Source organism: Cyprinodon variegatus, unplaced genomic scaffold (assembly GCF_000732505.1).
Source record: "Cyprinodon variegatus isolate N-32 unplaced genomic scaffold, C_variegatus-1.0 Scaffold650, whole genome shotgun sequence".
Classification (NCBI taxonomy): Eukaryota; Metazoa; Chordata; class Actinopteri; order Cyprinodontiformes; family Cyprinodontidae; genus Cyprinodon; species Cyprinodon variegatus.
The window spans coordinates 50,224-66,773 of record NW_015151103.1 but is presented as its reverse complement, the minus strand read 5'-3'; the positions used below and the strand labels follow the sequence as shown (position 1 = coordinate 66,773).

Genomic DNA, 16,550 nt, shown 5'->3' with positions numbered 1-16,550 from the left:
TTAAACCTGTAGACATCAACCTTAGTTGATTGGATTCAGATAAACCTTAATGAAGGAAAACTGTTTCTTTGCCAAAGACTGTTTTTTCTGTTCTAACATAGTCTTATTTATTAATTTGCTGGGCATAGTGTATTTATTTGAAAGTATATATGTTGTCTGTAAAACGCGGTTTTCCAGCTGTGCTAGCGGTGCTGTGGTGACTGCAGCTTGTCCAATTCGTCTTTCCTTGTCCCTCGATGGTGTCCTGCTGCTGCACAACCGATAACAGATCAATAAATTAATCAAAACCACTCTGCCTCTGATCCCTTCATTGCAAAACAAAATAGTTCACTTTTTAACAGTAAAAAACACTTTATTGGATAAAAAATTCTTTTCAAATTTCTGCTTTGCTTTCATTTCAAAATGTCATGAAATCAATCAGCAGAAAATAACAAAAGCACCTTTTTTGTAGAAGTTTTTATGCTTTTGTTCTGTATTAAAAAAACAACCAAAACAAAACATGATTTTTGCCATACAGAGTAAATGCTGTGTTTGTTTAATCAGTGCCAGGCTGTTCTCCTGCCAAGGACGCGGTTGGTGATTCTCTGAAAGATCCAAAGAAAAGCAGCAGGTCAGTTATTTCCCCCACAAAGCTTCACTAATGGTCAGAAGTTGATGACATCTGCTCACAGATGTTTTTTTATATTCTAAAATGGAAAGTAGCGCAGCTACCTTATTGAAAAGCTGGGCGCTCAGTCTGTACGACTGATACTCTGCTTTCCTTCTCTCCTCCTCTCTCCTGCGCCGCACCTCTGGAAGGTTTTCATAGATTCTGTTGCAGTGAAAGGACACATCAGTTTGTGAATCAAACTTCCTGAGCGTTTCCTAGTTAAATCTATGATCTCTGAACAAAGTGAACTTCTTTGCTTACTGCTTGGACCTCTGGATCATTTCCTTCCTGGGTACTGCTCTCCTCAGCATGACATTACCTTCAAAGGTGGAAAAAAAAAAACATCCACTGATCAACCACTGACTATCAGGGAATCTATAAATCTGGTTTTTAGAGACAAGAAAATAAGAGTCTCACGTCCTGTTTGCAATAAGCATGTAGGAAACAGCAAACAGGTGGAAGACTCTTTGATACTGTAGGAACCCAAAGTGAATATTATTCAGACGGAAAACTAAAAACCTGAATTCTAATCCTCTGAAACATGGCGATGGCAACATCATGCTGTTGGGAAGCTTTCTTCACAGCAGATAAGATTTGATGGAAGGATGGATGGTGAACAGGTCAGAACCTTTACCTTTCAATAGGACTAAAGATCTGCAACGGCCCAGTCAAAGTTCACACCTGTATTTGGATATTCCCAGAAAGCTTTAGCTGTTTTTCGGGAAATTGTATAGGCATTAAGTTCAGTCTGTAGCTTTCAGAAGTAGTGCCTCATTTTGGGGTTGACATGTGATGCAAGGTGAAAGTGGTGTGAATACTTTATTAAACTTGGCAGCAGAAGCAGTGGTTGCCTGGATACCTGCAGACTTCAGCAGCCTCCCAAGTTCCCCCGGCTGGTTGTACAGCCGCCGTCTGTCTCGGCCGAGCGTGGCCTGTAGCCTCCGCTCCTCGGCCTGCAGCGCCAGTCGTCTCACCCTCTGCTTAGATCGACAGATAAACTCCGGCCGACGCATCTCCAGAGCCTCCTGCATGGGCGGTCCGATGCGTTAGAGATATCTCACATCAAACGCTGCAAACCTGAATTATTTTTATGTTTCTAAGGAGATCAAACTAAACTAACCTGCAGGGTGACGCGTACGAGCCCAGAGTGAAAGGTTTTGCTTTCAGGATGTGGATCTTGCTCAGGATGGTTGCTGCTGTCCTCGTAGACTTGTCTCTGTCTGAGCGGCTCTCTCCATGGTCGGACTTGGCTGTAGGGCTCGAACCACGCGGTGGATGGTTCCTCTGGACGGTTCTCTTTCCTTGTCTCAGACCTCAGGTTGTCGACAGAGATAAACCATGAAACACCTCAACAACAAGACAAAAAAAACAACTTCAAACGTCTGGACCAATTAAAACCTCCAAATGCACACAAAGGACATAAGGTGACACACAACAAATATTCCCACTTTTCCACATTCTAACATGTCAAACCAAAATGGCAGTGTTTTAGACCAACTTTATTTCCAGTCCTCCCGAGTTACCTTTAGGGTAAGGCTTAGAGGGGCTCCTTTTGCTCTTCTTCTGCTTCTGACTGTTATTAGATTTAGGAATAAGTCTCCGGCCTCCTCCTCTTCCTCTCACTGTGCTCGACGAAGAGGAAGAAATCCGCTCAAAAGCTCCAGCTTCTCCAGGAGATGGAAACGTGGTCCCAACATCTCTAGTGTGCCGTCGAGTCCCGTTACGAACAATCTCCAGCTCTCCTGAGGTTGCAGGGTAAAGATGGGAAACCTTACAGTTTAATTATAGCATTTTATATTTTATGACAACCAGAGCGCTTTAATTCAATGTGGAATGTGGAAGAGTTGGGTTGAATACATTTCACAGTCTACAAGGTTAACCTTTACGTTTAACTCATTCTGGTTTGCTCTAGTTTTCCTAATCCATCCTTCAGCTTGCTTATGGGCTCTAGACACAACTCCTGTTTCCTACCTTTCATTACTGGATGATCCGATTAATCCAGGTGTGCCTGGCTAATGTCTTCATGGTTACTGAGGTCCGGCACACCTGGATTAATCGGATCATCCAGTAATAGAAGACAAGAAATTTCAGGAAGTGGGAGTTGTGCAAAGAGGAGGTATAAATGAGAACGGGACACCATCTTCCCTCCAACTGAAAAGCAAGGCAGTTGTAGCTATGGCAACACAGCGATGCTCCTGTGCGTTGCTGTATCTTTGTGGCGCAGGTTAATATGACCTCAAACATTAGCCCCTGAAACACTGAAAACTTAAGATGTTTTCTCTGATCCTCATCATCGAAACTGAAAGTTCAGCATCCACTGACCTGCCTGAATGCATTTGTTGACCGTTCTTGTGGCTCTCTTGGTTGTCAGCGCCCTTGAAGGACCGTGGGGCGGCGAGACGGTGCTAGATGTTGATGCTGTATCAAGAACCTGAGGGGGAAATTTAAAAGAACTTTACAAAGACCTGATGTTTGAAGGCTGTGAAATAATTAATGTTAGCAGAAATATGTTTCAAGCGTCTGATATTACAGCTGGTTCCTTTTAATGATGAAATTATAACAACTGATTTTATCTAAATATTAAAGCGCTGCAGACATGAGGACTTAAGTTTGGAGACTGACGAACCGATTGGTCTGTGCAGGTTGTTGCTGATGGAGTGAGAGTAACAGAGTCCTCCTCCTTTGTTCCTTTGCGCCGTTCCCTCTCCTCCCTCTGCTTGTTGATGGCGCTGTACAGTTTGCTGAGGTTAGAGTTGCTTCTCAGGTGCTTCACTCTGTCAGCGCCGAAGGCTCGGATGAGTCGTGCCGTGTCCATGGTAGATGTAGAGCCGGACACAGTGGAGAGCCTCTCTGGTTGATCTCTGTCTGCAGAAGGAAATGGCTGGTTGTGGATGTTGGAGACGTAGGTCTCCTTTTCTGCGTCTCCTACTTTTCGTCCCGTATTGTTCCGTTTAACCTCCTCCCTGTCTCTCAGCGTCCTTACAGGAACGTAATAACCCGGCCCTCTGTGAGAGTTCTGAATCAGACGAGACAGATGCTCTAATCGCTCCAATATGGCCTCTTTATCCCTGGTGGGGCGCGGCTCCTCCCTGTTCCACTCATCACAGAACCTCTGCCACAGGTGGTCCAGGGTGTCGCTGCTCTGTTGAGGGGGCGGTGGAAGACGGTCGTCCTCGGTTTGAGCTGGATGGAACCTCTGATGAGTCGGCTCTGCTTGCTTGTAAGGGAGAAACTGGATGGGGCTGGTACCCTGATCCCTCTTAGACGCTTTGGTGTTGACAGTTGAAGGAGCTCCAGAGACGGAGTGACGGATTGACTCCTGGGAAGATGGCTTCGCTGTTGGGCTAAAAGCTGAAGACCTTCTGATCGCTGCTTCTGAAGCATCTGTCAACAAATAAGACCCGATCTAATTATTTCAGGTTCCTGCATGATCTCCATGTCAGGCAGTCACATTGTCTCCTGTCTAATAGAGTCGGTACCTATGTGATCCAGCGTTCTCTGGACGTTCTGTCCTCGATCTTCCATTCTGAACGTTCTCAGCCTTCTGCTGTAGATGCCCTCTTTGTGTCTGATTGCGATTCCGCGGTCCAACCCTGGATCCTGATCCCCTAGGACCTCGCTGTTGAATCTGGGAGGCACCGCGTCATCTGATCCTGGTGGGAATTCAACGATGCTCAGTTACATTACCACGACAACACACATTCCAATTAAACAGAGACAAAGAAAACAGCCTGATATGTACAGCTAGGACCCAAAAACAGTGTTTTAAGTTGCAGCACGGCTAAAGTATGCTCCACCTGCAGCTCTGCCTTTTGTTCGCCTCTGCCCCGGAACATGAATAATGGATGTGCTGTCTGGTGTGTGTTACAATAGACCACCTGCTTTCGTAAAACCTGAGAGGAGCCTCCTCAGCAACAAACTGCTGGTTCTCCTCAGGCAGACTTTACAGAACAGGAAATATCTTCAATAGGAATTAGCATATAAATAAATATATCTAAAGTCAATCTTCACTGTTTAACTAAAATATTTACAGTTATTAAACTGATATCACATAAAACAATTCTATGAATTTTACAGATATAAACTGCAGAGCACCTGGAGAAAGAAGGTTTAGTCATATTAAACACAAAGGTATCGGTACAAAAAAAAACAAAAAAAAAACCTGGATTGGTGCAACTCTAGAAACATTACAAAAGCATTGTTATGAGTCAGAATGGCCTAGTCAAAGTACATTCTACCGAGCATCTGTGGCAAAACCCGAAAATCTATGTTTTGAAATGCTGGGTATCCAGTGAGACAGAGTAAAGAAGAGGAACAAAGAGAGTTTTAATGTGAAAACTTTAACAATTGCTTAAAAACAATCACAAAACTCCATTTAACCTGCAACAAAAAGTATTCAAGCAGCCTCATTCCAAAAAATTATGCAAAGACCAGTTTGTCATCAGGTACGTTAGAAAAAAATTGTTTGGTAACACCAGAAATATTTGCATTTTGCATTCGACGTTACAGCTCCACACAGATGCTGCATCCTGACCTGCCTTGTTCTCCGCACCATTTTATCTTCACACATAAAAGCCAGGTTTAGTTTTACTGGAATTTAAATGAAGACATTTCCATTTGTGTTGATTTGTTTCCTCAGAACTCAAACCATGAATAAAAGACCAAAGGACTCATTAAAAAGATTAAAAAAAAAAAAAAAACACTATGAAGGTAAGGAGGGTGATGTAGAATAAACACAAAAGGTTTCAGTCAGTTTTTGTTTAATTTCTCAGACACAAAAAGGTGAGACGTTCTGGGAGCATTTCTGACAGGCAACCTATATGGCTGCCCTAATGAAGTGTGACACAAACCTACCAGTGTGAGTGCTCTCCATGCTGGTGTCTGACTGGTTTGAGGAGAAGTCAGCCTCTGTCTGTGGGACGTAGAAGAGCTCCTCACTGCCTCGAGGTTTGTAAGGCAGCAGTACAGGATATGCTGTGGGACAGAAGAGTGAAGTCAGAGGTTGTTTCAGTTATTTCTTCCAGGTTTTTAGTGAAACACCTCCCTGTAAGCCTACCTGGTTTTAGAGTGGTTAATGCTGCAGATCTGCGTTGCTGCGTGAGGGACGGTGATGATGCAGGGATCCCTTTTCTCCGAGCTGCTGTAGAAGCATCTAACCTGCACCAATCTGCTGGACTTGACGAGCCGACGCCTTCGTCTGGACTGCTTGCTGCGGGAGGGGAGCCTCTAATGGCGGCAAAGTCCACCGCGTCATGACGGTGGACGGCAGAGACAGATGTGTTTGCTGTTGATTTAGGGAGGAGAGTGAAATGGAGGTTTGGGGGACGACTCGTCTTGAAAGCCTGGTTTTCTTTATGACTGGGAGAAAAAGAACCGGTCTGGACTTTTGGAGCGTGTGCTCTGATGTCTGGTTCCTTTAAAGCCTGTGAGGTTGGAGGAGGTTCCTGATCCTGGCTGCTTTTTTGAGACGCCTTCTGGTTTTGTTTACTTTCCTCAGACACAGAAGGTTGTTTTGTTGTCGTTCGGGCTGAGGGAAGCCTCTCTGCTTCTGTCTCATCTGTTAGAAGATGCTGGATGGATGATGAGGATCTGACTGTTCCTGAGGGAAGCTCTGGGAGGCGGAGGGCTTGTGAGGATGAGCTTAGAGGAGGTGCAAAGGGGGATGAAGATGAGGGGGTCATAGAGGGCCTGTCGGTGGAAACACTGATGGATGAGAGCGGTTGAACCCTTTTAGTAGGGAGTGATAATCCTTCCCTAGCAGCTATCTCACAGACTCTGGCTTCTAGATGGAGGTGCAGGATGTTGTGATGTGTGTGAGGGTCTGGGCGGGCCGCACTGAGGCCAAGCTGCTTTTTAGCGACGTTGAGGGTAGAAAATGCTTCAGTGTCCTTTTTAGTGATCCCAGTGCTGGACGCTATACTGCCATCTGTATCTGTGCTTCCTTGGCTCTAGGAGGTGGAAATAAAACAAAAAGGGTTTAATTGTGATGTCCTCAGAACAACATTAATATAAAACAAATAAATTTAACTTATCCCACAGCAAACATGGACCCACAGCAACTTTTAAAAGTACCCACACATGTCACTATGCAACCACAAACTATGTTTTATTATAAAATGTAAAGTGGAATAAAAAAGAAACAAGTAGTTTTTATTTTCATAGTGTGGCATGAGTTGGTATTTAGCCTCTGAGTCGTTCTTAAAGAACTACCTTACCAACTAAAAGCTAGGCATGCACCCATCCCCTTTTTGTCACGTCTGATCCAATTATGATACTTACAGTTGGATATCTGCAGATTCCTGACTTTCCTGATACCGGATCTGTGGTTGCCTTAAAGTTATTATCATTCCTGCTAAACTCCTCTCAACAACCAAGTGTATGTATGAAAGAATACATGCATGTTCGAAAGGGTGACTTGAGATTAATATAGTGTCAGAAAATAAGCAGGACATATTCCACCCTGAAAACAAATAATCAGCAATAAGGGTTGAAAAGGACTGTATTTCATAAATCAAAGGTTAAACGTTCCTTAACCAAACTAGAATTTATTAATAGAAATAGACTGAATATATCTCATCCTTTGGATCATAAACAATACTGGTCTCAGGGTCTCTACTAAAAAATGGGATCTCATTCTTCAAAATAACTAAAGCTCATTACAACCGATCTTCAAATATCTGAGAGAATGAGGTTTGAAGCTTTCCGACTGATTTCCAATTTCCAATAAGATTTATGTCCGGTCTTTGACTGGGCCGTTTTAGGCTCCGAGCTAAACTGCTGTGACTAGGGGTGTCCCAATACAACTTTTCCATTTTTTATATGATACCGATATTGCAGCTTTAAGAATTGGTTGATACCGATATTGACCCGATACGATATTAGCAGTTAGCATACCGGCTTTTATTACTGATTTCATTCTGTAGAATGTTAGAAACAGCTTGATCAAATCATATTACTAAAATGGAACAAATGTCAACAACAAAAGGTATGAAAACAACTGACCCATGTAAAATTAACTGATGCATAAGAGAAACCTTAACAGAGCATTTCTATTAGGGACAACCTTAACTCCGACTTTACTTTTAAAGTTGTAGTCCTACTGAAAGCTGAACCTCTTTCTCCGCCTTCCACTGTTTCTATTGTTTAGCTTTATAAATCTTCATATCAACTACGCAACCCTTACTTTTTGTTTAACATTGCAGGTGCTGTACTCTGAATGACTATGACCACTGTTCTCTAATGGTTTAACAGTAAAGAAGGCTGCATATTTATACACAGCATTACTGGCAGATTTTTAAAAGGATTGTTTTATTTCTGATATACTTTATGCCTGACCTTGTTTTGTTTTAATCCACATAAAGAATCTCAAAGTTGTACAAAAAGATAATTCTAGCAATTCAAATATATTTTCTAGTTGCTTTGCAAAAAAATGGTGTTTTGCAAAGTTAATTAAACCCAATATTTTACACAGCAAACGTGGAACACATCTATTCAATTAATGGCTGGCACACTTTGCAAGACACGGTTTACCTGGAGCAATGAGACCTACACTGTCCAGAGGTGGAAAGCTGACATCAGAACAACAAATATAAAAACATTAACTGCAATTTGTAACAGAAAAATGTTATGGTTTCTCCTCATGGAACATGGTGAGTTACCTTCAAAGGGTTTCTCAACAGGAGCTCTTTCTTGATTTCCTCAATACGTCTTCTGTCTTCTTCATCCAACTGCAGCGGCTCACCCTGCCGCTCCCAAACCTTCGACATCATCCCTTCTGAAATGTTGAAACATATTTATATATAACTTCTTATGCAGCCAGTGGATGAGCAGAGCAAATCAAAGAGGGGGAGTTAAAGAGGAAGGAACTGAACCAATCAGAAGTCGAGCTGATTCCCGATCTTTTAACATCTATAAAATATGAAAACGGCATTGAGGCAGCCATAAAACAGGTAACAGCATTGCTGTTATCCGCTAAAAGTCTTGCTATCTCTGTATTTTAACATAATTGCTCTTGTTAAATAGCTTCATACAAACTTATTTTAAACACATAACTCACCCCTATTTGATTAAATAACCCTATCTTAATTAAAAAAATAAAAAGAGGAACTTTCTAATATGCTGAGTTAAAAAAATGGTACATCATTATATTTGAATAATTTACTGTTCCCCTGTACTGAATAATGACTGAAATAATGACAAAATGTTTTCATGCAAATTATTAAACTTACCGGTATAAGCTGAAATAGGAACGTATTAGGTTAGTGAATAAAAACAAAACACTAGAATAGGTGAAACACTTATTTCCAGTGTTTGGAGATGTAAAACTGTCATTAAAAGACAAGGTAAGTCGCTCCGTCATACTGTCAGACTTTATAATGCAGTGGAGGCTGACTGTGATATAGTTTGTTTTTGGTGTAATCCAACAATCTGGTGGAAGAGACTTCAAAGTTTTGAACAGGTGGTTCTCATTGCTCTCAGAGGAATGAAAGTGAAACCCTAAAATCATAAAAGCAGTCACCATCTACAGTGCTTATTGCCAACATATCTTTTTCTTCTTTACAACTTTGTGCAATGTCCTCCACTTTTCTCTCATGATGGACTCATGATTTTTGGGGTGAGTTACACTTTAAGGGTAACAAAACTAGCTAAATTCTATCCCTTCTACTATCAGTAATGACATCCATGTAATAAAACCTGCAATTAGAGCAGCCTGGTTGTGTTTATTAATATACTGATTGGAGGTAAAAAAAAAAAAAATCTGATTATTGTCTTTCTGAGCAATATTTAGTAATACTTTCATCAAAGGACAAGAGGACGTGGATCTTTTACCTTTGGTTTTTCCCTCTTCCTGATCTGTGACGCTGGGTGAGCTGGATGCCATGGTGACAGGAGACTCCTTCTGCAGTAATTTGGCCACTCTGATTGTTAGCGAGTTCTCACTGCTGCCGTCGCTTAGCACTTCCTGATTGGCATCCTCATGAACAGGAGAGGAAGAGCGACTCTGAGCTCCAGCATCACTAGGTGTGACCTTTTCCTCTTCCTCTGCTTCCCCCGCTATGTCTGCAGAAGTCAGATTCATCTGCTGCGTGTCTGCAGCTGTTGAAGGCTGTAATGGGATTTTATCTGGGGGAGCGGCACTACACCCCTCCGGCTCTGTCCGTCGGGGTGGCTTGGATGTTCCAGCGCCGTTACCGACAGGAATACAGGCAGCTGGTGAGGCTGGATTATCAGGACGCCCAGGTGAGGTCAAACCTTCATGAGCAGCAGAGCTTTGCTGTGGTTTCTCAGCGGGAAGCATGGAGTCTGAGGAGGACCTGGCCCATGGCAGAGTGGAATGAGATTTGAGGTCTCCGCCTGTGGAGCTGGAGGAGGAGAGTAGGGAAGTTTGGAGCTTGCTGGTTTTTATCTCTGATGGCCTGAAAAGGTCTTTATCAGAGCAGAGACGGGATGTATTGGCTCCGGATGAGGCTGTGGAGGAACCCGTAGATATGATGTTCTCTGCTTGAGAGAGTAGTTTACGGATCTCGGACAATGCCCTCTCACTAACGAAGGAACTTTCTCCATCTTGATCCAAGTTACGGCAGCTCGGCAGCTCTGTGACTTTTCTGTCCGTATCGGCGATCTTCCCAGAGACAGAGGTAGATTCAGACTCGCCCCGCTGCTGCTTGGAGTTGTGAAGGATGGAGGAATGGGAGCGTTCATCAGACTGATGGCAGGAAACTGCTCTGCTTTCTATCGGAAGGACTTCTGTATCATGTGGAGAAGAAGCCCTCACTCTGACCTGCTCTGAAACAGACGCAGCTGGACCGAGACTGTCCAGGCTGAATGGGATGGATATACTGGAATCCACCGACAGAATGCTGGACCTGGAGAACTCGCCTTTATAGGGACTGCTACCTGAAAACAAAACAAAAGCATGTTCTTGTTTTGGCAGTTCAAATGATCACCATAACCACATCAGTGAATGCAGCATATAATCTCAAAGGACTGTTTGCCGTTCCAACTGTTATGAACCTGTATTTTACATATAGATGTTAGTCTCACAGCAGCAGATGCTGAAACCAACAAAGAAATTATAAATTCATTCAGATAGAAAACCAAGGAGAAGGAGAGAATAGGAAAGAGAATTTGAATATTATCATTGGATTATTTTCCAATAACCCAGGTTCCCATTAGTCAGATTAATTATGTTTATTTAAAGGCAATAGCTACAAGTTGAACTCCTGCCGGCCAGTAAGTGGTTTTCTGACATTTGCCTGCTCTCCCTCTGTACGGTTAGCCAGCCGCTGCCTGATCTGCTAATCCTAACCAAACTAGGGCTGCAGTTAATGATTATTTTGCAAATCGATTAATCTGTCAATTATTTTTTTCGATTAATAATCAGATAGACAAAGGTTCCTTAAAAAAGACTTTACAACAATAAACCAGTTGAAACTAAAGCTTTTCCATTTGAGGAATTCTGGATAGAGCATATAGACAGACATATTTAATCTTAAATGCAAAAATGTTATGCAATTTTTTTTTTTTAAATGTTGTTTTATGTTTTATTATACTGCATGTTTTCCATAATATGGTGTGAATTTTGCTCCATTATTGTTGCAAGAAAAGAACATTTTAATGGAAGTTACAAAAAAATTTAAATCCAGAAGTGAAACTTTTAAATATATAATATTTAAAAGGGGTTTTGAGAGCAACTTTGCTTTTTAATCTGGTTTTGTTTTTTCTAATGTATTTTTTTCATCCTTTTTTTTTTTCCAACCTCAATTTTTTTTCTTTACAGATTTAAAATTTTTTTGTTTTTAAAATTTTAACTGTGTTTTACATATCACATTTTCTTCACTTCTGTGGACTGGCTTTCCTCTAGAATAGTGAGGATTAGTTGGATTAGTTGCTTGGTTGGTTGCATGGACCAAGACCAAGTGTTTGCTTGAAGTGAAATCTGACTAAACTCTGACATCAAAATTACTCTCAAACCCTTGATTTATACATCTTTTTTAATGGTGCTTTTTTTTGCCTTCATTACGATTTACAAAATGCTTTTATTTTGAAATTCCCATTTATAAAACATGTTTTTGTTGCTTGTAACAATAATGGAATGAAATTCACTCCATACCCCGCTGCACATAACGAAATCCACACACATTATAACAGAGACTTTAACTTATAACTTGTTTGGCAATCCTTTAGCCTTGCAGACCTAAAAACATACCAGGATTCTAGGATTTTAATCAAGTTTAAAATGTTAACTCTATCACTATTCTAGACTTAGTTGTTGATTCTATAACATTGAATTTCTTGATGGAACACCAAGTTTTTAGGGAAGGTTGGTTTAAAGTTACCCTCAGAGGGTTGGGTGCTCTTCGAAGGGGTTCCAGAAGATCCTTTAATTGTACAAAGATCTGTGGGAGAAAATTCTGGTTCCCTGATGGGCCCCCTGGGGACGAACGGAGTCAGGATTTTGGACGGGGTCTGGTCGATGCCCAGGTTTTGAAGATATAACTGCCAGAGTAGAAAAGGAAATAACAGAGAACTGAACAGAAAATAATGTTTGAATAAATATTAAACTGGAATAAAAAAAAAATAAAAAAAACATAAACGAGATATAATTTGACCTTTAACTGTTAAGAGAAAAAAAAAAGTCAACTATTGGGATTACCGGAATACGTTCATCGATGTTGAGCTCTTTAGACCCTGAAGGAGGCGGCGATGATGTTGAACGTTTATGAGTCCAATAGGGGGCATAATTATCTAGCTCAAGGCTAACCACAGAAGACGTTCCCACAGAAGGTCCTAGTTTAATTTCTCTGTAACTATCCTGGGAACTTGAAAGTTCTGGATCAACAGAGACATGGTTGAAGTGGTGGAGGGGTGGAGCTTCAGTGGCGGTGCTGGGAGGAGAAGCGTCTGTCTGACTCAGAGCGGCGCCGTTGGTCTGCTGGGGCTTGTCTACTGACATGACGACCGTGCTGATTGATGAGAGGGACTGTGACCTGCCAAAGGGAGAGGCCGAGGGCGGCGCAGCAGATCCCTTATTGTCTAGGTCACTGGGAGCTCCGCCCACAGCCTCACCCCTTCTTGGAGAGGAACCAGGTGATGGAGCAGAGGAGGGGATCTGTGTGGTATCCTGTGAACCCAGATGAGTAGGGTTCTGATTCAGGACTTTGGATTGTGCCTTATCATCTTTCTTTTTAGGAGAAACTCCAAATTGTGCATCTAGTTCCAGGCCTTCTAATGGTGGGGTCCTCTCTGAACTCTGTTTTGTCCTCCAGGCATCTACTTTCTGCAGGTAGTTGAGACTTGGGAGAGAACGGACTCTGTCAGAGGCCTGGTGAGCTTGTTGGTCAGCAGCATTTGGTAGACGGCCATCGACTGACTCTGGCCCAACGCTGGAATCATACAAGATCTCTTTATTAGCTTCTATGGCTGAGAGATGTTCAAGTTTAGCCTTGCTGTTGAACTTCAAAGGAGCAGAGAAAAAGCCTGGAGTGGATTGAGACAGCGGAATTAAACCGAGGTAGGAGCTGTCGCTCCCTGCGTGGTTCTGGGAGGACAGCAGGTCCCGCTTTCTGTAAATCCACCCAGAACCTCCTGAAAACGGCTTCCCGCTCGGTTTGGCTTGTGGCTCCTCAAGAGATGGCGTGGTGGACTGCTGATTTGGTGGCAGACCTTTTAGTTCCTTGTTTGCCTGCACGCTGCTGAGTCTCCGTGCCTCAGAGAGCAGCTCTCTGTGCAGCTCTTCACTGCTGTCATCAGGCTGAGTCCTGCGGGAACCTATTGTAATGTTGCTGATCTCTTGGTGCTTTCTCTGCCGTTGGGAAGGACCCGCTTCGCCCGGTGGACCTTGTCTCTCATACATGGTGCCTTTGGAAGCCTCCAGGTGATTCTGCGGATCTGAACAAAAGCCAGGAACTTTTATATCGGCCTGTGACTCAGAGGAAACAGCGCTGCTGCTCCTGCTGCTCTGCATGCCAACTTCTCTCTGTAACAGGTCCAGAAGCTGATGTGCAGGAATACCTTTATTCAGAAAGTTGGTTTCATCTTCATGGATTTGACCTTCATAGCCGCCACATTTGATTGATTGGATTTCTTCTGCATTGACTTTAGAGTCACTTGGAAGAGGATGAGCCATCTCCTCTTGCTGGTGGTTGTTTTCTGTGGGTATGCTTTGCTGAGATGGAGAACAGACACTCTTTGCTCCTTCTTCAGAAAGGAGGGTTTCTTGAGCCAAAGGGTGCTGGGACAGTGAACCCTGCTCAGAGGAATGGGTAGTTCTGTCATGGATAGGAGAGTGGACTCGCTCTGATACTATGGATACATCAGGAAAAGCCCTGGGGAGAAAAACACAGTTGATCATCCTTCCACTAACTGAACAAAATTTACCTTGAAACTTTTTTTACGCTTATTTATGTTACAACTTTCAACTGTGTTTGGGACCGACACGTTTTACAAATAAATATGTAAATAAAGATGTAACATTCGTGTTTTTTGTGAGCACAGATTCCCAATACACTAACAGAAGTGAAATATTCACATCATTTAGTCAAATTAAAAGTTGATATTGTTCCAAATGAAAATTTGCACTTATGGATGAAACCAGTAATTTAACTTTGCCTAGAAATAAAATTCTTTAGCATGGAAAAACATCAAATAGAACAATTAGTCGCCAAATAAATATCAAATTCAAGTCAAAGACAAACATGTCAAATTACCACTTGCTATGATTTACATGAATCTGACTTTATTAAGTGACTATTTTAAAATGGGTGTGGCCAGCCCTGCCAAATAATGAGCAAGTTAGCAGATGTGGTTTTCTAGTAAAATGTCTGATATCAAACGGAGACATTTTAAAAATATTTAAGGTGATTCAGGTTCTTAGTTTGTTAAAGAAACAATGAAAAACTAACCTCCCCTACTCATTGAAATAATTCTAGATGCTAAAGATTACTGTCTGGCGTCAAAAAATTTAGTTTGACCAGAGTGAAATATTGGATCATACAAAAACATTTACTCTTTGAAACAAATACGACTTCACTTTTTTGTCAATGTACATTAATTACTCAGAAATCAGATATTTTTGACTTAATTCAAATGAGGAAGATTGGTTTACCGTAAATAAAAAAATTCAGCTGCAACAAAGTAGAGTATTTTTTTTTAAGTTGGTTCAACATAAAAATTTCAGTAGGATTTAGGTGTGCACTAAGACAGAGTCATTCTAACACAGAAACAATTTTATCTAAACCATCGTAACTCCAGCTGTCTGATGCTGCCACCACCATGCTTCAATGTGGGCTTCTTAAAGTTATTTTATTAGATATGGACCCCCAATAGCATTTTTTACTATAGGGCAACAGATTTAGTTCTGCTCTCATCCAAACTGACTTTTTACCCCTTTTATAATTAGATTAGCTTTGGACAGGTTAATGTTGTTGGTTAATTTTATTCAAAGGTGTTAAAGCAATTGAGATAGAATTCAATTTATGATTAGACTCTGTCTGACTCTGTCTATCTTCTACTTTAAAACTCAACAAAATGCTTGAAGTTCAATAGTTTGACAAAAATTAGCAAAAGGGTGTAATTATTTCTTCTAGGCGATTTAAAGAGGTTTCACTGGGAAATAAAATAATCATCTTTAGTGTCTTGATTTTTTGTCTTAAGCGATTTCTACCATTTTGAGCCCCAACCCATTGAAGTGTATTAGTTATATTTAGCTCCCTGTTTTTCACCTTAAAGGAGCAAAGCCTGTATAACTTTGCTGGTAGAGGGAATAGTCGGTGACGCTGTGCTGCAGTCCGGATGTCGAAGGCAGCAGCTGCAGTGCAGGAGACAAATTGCTGTCCTGGAAATCTGATGAAAAAAGTCTGAAAGTCACTCATCTGGATCGATGGAAACTAAACAATCAGATAAATCATCACTGTCATAACAAGATTCTTTTTGACCATAGAGTATTTTATACATTCATCCATCCATTTTCCATCACACTTATCCCAAGTGGGTTCACGAGGGGTACTGGTGCCTATCTCCAGCCGTCTATGCTTCAATTCCTCATTAAAAACAAAATATGAACCCTTTAATTCCTTTAGTTCGGTTATGTTTTTTCATTATATCTGAGAAACATACCTAGGTGCAGAGCTTCATGCTGTGACCTTTGAAGCCTCCACTCATCTGTTTTTATTCCATCCCTCCTCTGATTCCCGGCTTTTGATGGTTCTGTACCTCCATCAGGTCGACTCATAGCTTCATCACCCAGCCAATGAGAAGGTGCCACCGCCCTCTGTAAACAGAATCAAAAAGCGAGATAAGTTTTATCTCTCTGCACCTCAACAAGAGCAAGATCTGCTGTGTCAGAAGGAGGTGGAAAGCTGCAACAATAATCCTTGCAGAAGAAAAAAAAATTCCCATCTCAAAAACCTGTACAATCAGACAGTCTAAAGCACCTTAAAGCTGACCAATTGCATAATTACAGACCATACTAGCAGAAAGTAGCATTGACTTCCTGATCCCATACGTGCTGCCGATATTTTTAGGAAGTTATTAGAGCCGATACATATTTCTTTTTCTTCCTTAATTTTAATGATAAAAATGAGACAATAACAATTATTACACAAGTCTGGGTGTAAAGAAAAAATACTCATGTATTAACAAATTAAACCAAACATTAACAACATATGGAGGGAGCAGGGATGCATGTCATGCAGATCTCAAAGCATGGCAGCTCAATGCACTAAAGAAAAGGTAAACATATGCAAGGAAAAAAAGAAACAACTAATTATGGCCAAAATTTTCTCTACTCCAGTTCCACACAAGGTATCACATAGAGATACACAAACCATGCATCCATGCGTATTAACAAGGCAAATCTACAGTAGTTTTAGATGAAAACTTTTAGCAGAGAGACACAATG

At 41.5% G+C, this 16,550-nt stretch overlaps 1 protein-coding gene across 1 annotated transcript; it reads right to left on the bottom strand.

Annotated features, from left to right (window-relative positions):
* Positions 1-390: 390 nt before the first annotated feature.
* Positions 391-5,644, bottom strand: LOC107096807 (Alstrom syndrome protein 1-like). Its single transcript, XM_015393632.1, has 10 exons — positions 5,504-5,644; positions 4,129-4,302; positions 3,276-4,033; positions 2,972-3,080; positions 2,173-2,391; positions 1,770-1,996; positions 1,509-1,674; positions 911-968; positions 712-811; positions 391-584 (listed from the first exon to the last, which is right to left on the bottom strand). The coding sequence occupies exons 1-10, from the start codon at positions 5,520-5,522 to the stop codon at positions 540-542; spliced, it is 1,875 nt and encodes a 624-aa protein (XP_015249118.1). The 5' UTR covers positions 5,523-5,644; the 3' UTR covers positions 391-539.
* Positions 5,645-16,550: the final 10,906 nt, after the last annotated feature.